Source organism: Bactrocera dorsalis, chromosome 1 (genome assembly GCF_023373825.1).
Source record: "Bactrocera dorsalis isolate Fly_Bdor chromosome 1, ASM2337382v1, whole genome shotgun sequence".
In the NCBI taxonomy this organism is placed as follows: domain Eukaryota; kingdom Metazoa; phylum Arthropoda; class Insecta; order Diptera; family Tephritidae; genus Bactrocera; species Bactrocera dorsalis.
The window spans coordinates 102728920-102732681 of NC_064303.1; the positions used below are offsets into that span (position 1 = coordinate 102728920).

General features: G+C 38.0%; 1 protein-coding gene across 1 annotated transcript; it reads right to left on the reverse strand.

Annotated features, from left to right (window-relative positions):
- Window positions 1-1387: 1387 nt before the first annotated feature.
- LOC105231178 (adult cuticle protein 1) lies at window positions 1388-3165 on the reverse strand. Its single transcript, XM_011212334.3, has 2 exons — window positions 3015-3165; window positions 1388-2653 (listed from the first exon to the last, which is right to left on the reverse strand). The coding sequence occupies exons 1-2, from the start codon at window positions 3018-3020 to the stop codon at window positions 2204-2206; spliced, it is 456 nt and encodes a 151-aa protein (XP_011210636.1). The 5' UTR covers window positions 3021-3165; the 3' UTR covers window positions 1388-2203.
- Between the last annotated feature and the right edge of the window lie 597 nt (window positions 3166-3762).

The following is a 3762-nucleotide window of genomic DNA, read 5'->3' on the forward strand; positions in this document are numbered from 1 at the left end:
CGATTTGGAACAAGAAAATCAACAACTGACCAGATAATCAACATGCGCCAAATCTTGGAAAAGACCCATCAAAGGAGGATGGACACACACCACCTGTTCGTCGATTTCAAAGCTGCTTTTGACAGCACGAAAAAGAACTGCCTTTATGCCTCGAAATCCAACGCGCAATAACACTTGCCAACAACACTTTGCGCTATGGCAATGGCGAATATCGCATTAAATGGAACGATGAGCGAATTAAAAGACAGCGACTACTCTGGCTAGGTCATGTCGTCCGAATGGACGAAAACGCTCCAGCTCTGAAAGTATTCGTCGCAGTACACGCCGGGGGAAGCAGAAGACTTTCACTACGACAGCAAAGAAGAAGAAAATGAAAGCATTATTGGTTCCAAAATCACAAAATTTTTTGAAAAACAGCGTCGCTTTCCGACTACCAAGATATTGTGGATTTCATGTTAACAGTTTTTTTCAATTGTCGAGGTGTGGTGCCCTCTCAACCCTTGCGACCGTCCAACTGCCGTTTTATACGGCGTTTACGTGAAGCTATTCGTAATAAGAGGCTGGAATTATAGGCCGATAACTCTTGGTTTTTGCACCAAGATTATATACCGTCGCATACTGCATTAATTCTACATAAGTTTTTCGTCAAATTTCCAAACAATATCGTGCCGCAGTCACCTTATTCATCTGATTTAGCTGCGTTTGACTTCTAGCTACTCAGCAAACTCAATCGACCCCTCCGGGAAAGCCGTTTTGAATCAATTAAAGATAATAAACGTGTATCGACACACGCATTGAAGACTTGCTTAGAATACTGTTCGAAGATTGGAAAAACAGTTGACACAAGGTTAATGGAGCCAATTGGATTACTTTGAGGAGAACTACTTTCAGGCGGACGACATAGATTGTTGAGAATAAATTAAAAATTTTAAAATTATGAACAAAGTATTATTATTTTGTGCTCATAGTAGTATTACAGTAAATTGGTTGAGCATGAAGTTAACCGAGAAAAAGTTCAATAAAATCCGCTGTTGTCGTCAAACGAAATTACTTAGTAGATCCATTATATTACTTAACTTATATTTGAGTCCATATTCCAGTAGTCATTTTACTTACTTAACTCTTGGAGCTTGTAAATTTTTGTTTACTATTACTGTAATGCATCACACTGTGTTAGATGTGAGATTGATTGTTTTTATTTTCGTAGATTTTCTATAGATTTTACACCAGCATCTAACTATTGAAAGTTTTTGCAAAGGACCTCGAGGCGTAGTTAGTAAATAGTCGATTACAGTTATGCAGTTTTATGGAAATGAAATCGCAACTCAAAAACATAAATCGAAAACATAAAAATTTAAAGCCTAAAATAGTAAAAGAGAAAGACAGGTTTTATTTTTTGATTCTTTAATTGTTTTTATTGATTTTTTTCTGCTTCTTTATGCAATATATTTGTATATTTTGTATAAGATTAAGAATAAAGGGGTAAAAGTGTGGGTGATAGTAAAAGATAGCTCGTGTAACGAGAATAGCGAAAGATAGTAGAAGAAAGAAGAAGATTTAGAAATACAGAGCGGTGAAAAGTTCTCAAAGTTGTTGTACGAAACTAGAATGAACATCATATATTATATGTAGAGTTGTCGGTAAAAATATCAGTATCATTGTTGTTGTTATTGTTATCGCAGTTGTTGTAGCGGATTTGTGCTTCAAATCCTTTCCTTCCTTAGCATGGCGTATCGGCAAACATTTACGACTACGAGTTTGCGCCAACACCACAAATACAGTGTAACATAGTGATTATGATAAGTAAATAACATGGAATACATGAGTGTACAAGGTACATAATATATCATTTAATATAATAATAAAGAACATAGATATGCGTTGGACAGTGTGTGTGTGTGCGTTGCATATGAATGTCGGTAGGCGTGTCAGGGTGTGGATTGCGGTTGCGGATATCGGAACGCGGTATACATAACGGCGAATAGGTGAGTTCGGTGTCAATTATACATATTAGATCAGTGCGGTGGCAGCTTCCTTCATTTGGCAGCAATGTTGTCAAAATCTTTCTTGTACTTATAAATGTAGTTGGCAACGCGCTTCTCTACTCCAGCATTTATGCATAATGTGTGCGTGTGTGTATGTTTGTGAATGTCAGTTTTTAATAATTCTTTGTGAGGATCTTGTTGGTATGCGCATGCCGTGTTTACCAAGTGCCAGGTGCTGGTGCCAAATTCAGAGAAGTCGCCGAGTTGACATGACCAGCTAAGGGCGCGGTGTGAATAGCGCCGCGTGTCTTTGCCACATACACACCCGAACCATGACCCAAGGCAAGTGGAGCAGCCAAAGGTGCGGCAATTGGAGCAGCGATAGCAGCGCCTATAGGTCCTTGGCTGAGTGAGATGCCGGGAATGCCAGCGCGCAAACCGAGTCCCAAACCGCCGAGTCCCAGACCACCGAGTCCCAAGCCACCGAGTCCAATGCCACCCAATGCAGTAACGGCAGCTGGTGCGCCCCAACCGCCAGTGGCGAGCAATGGACTAGGGTGTACGGCGGAGGTCACATACGACACGGCTGGTGCAATCTGTGCGGTCAGCGGCAGCAGAGAGGAGTGTACACCGGCGGCAAGAGCCAACATGACTACGGCAATAACGAACTGGAAGAGAATAAAAAATTAGGTATTATTGCTTGGTTTGTACGAATAAGAATTTTTTTTAATTTTAAATTTTTTTTTAGAATTTTCAAATAATTTTTGAAATTTTAAATTTTAAAAATAATTTTTGAAAATCAATTAATTTGATAGTATTTTTTTGTAACTTTCGAAGAAAATTTTGTTGCATAAAAATTTCACACATATATTTTTGATTTATGACATTTTTCTAAGACACATCTTCTAGGTCCTTCATTTTGTGCTTGATTCTCTTAAAATAATTTTTAAACTTTTTTTTCAAGTGTCTTAAACTCCACAATTGTAGCGTATGTACATCCTTGTGGCACCACATCTACGTAAGTATTACCTTCATGTTTGCTGTTTAAAGCGGAGAAGGATTTGAGAAGTGAAGAAAAGGATGTATTGTACTGCTACTGCACACACTCAAGAAGTGTTGACTTGATTCTGATTTCGAATACGAAATTATGCCAACTTTTATACTAAAAAATTCGTTGAACTTCATATGCAGCGCCACTATAAAATAATTGCAGCAGCAATAAGTTCAATATGGGTGTGCAAAATCAAGCAAAAAACCGTATTCTGTAACACAACAATCATAACAATAACAATAACAACACGCAATAGCCATATCGCTGAGGTGTAAGCAGCGAAGAAACGCCGGGCGCCGGCTTAACTCTAAATTGTAACGAAACTTGTCTTGTTACACACTCAAAAAATGCTAGGAAAAACAACGTTGAGCAACAACAACAACAATAACGGCAGTATACAGTATGTAACACAATTGAGCAAATAAAATCAAATATTCCTGATTTCAAAACTTTTTTGCACTACGCAACTTATTACGAAAAGAATATATATGTATTCGAATAGGTACACTAGTTGAGTTTTTTTCACGGAAATATAACGGTACAATTTCTCAATAATTTTCTGGCTGCGTCTGGTTTGCGCCACGTGCACATTTGCTCAATTGTGTTACAACATCGGTTGCGATCAGGCGTGTGAGCATAACTAAGACCAAATAAACAACTTTCGAGTATTTTAAATACCACTAGCTCTATTTATCAATTAACTAACGTTTTCAGAAGTATTTTTCA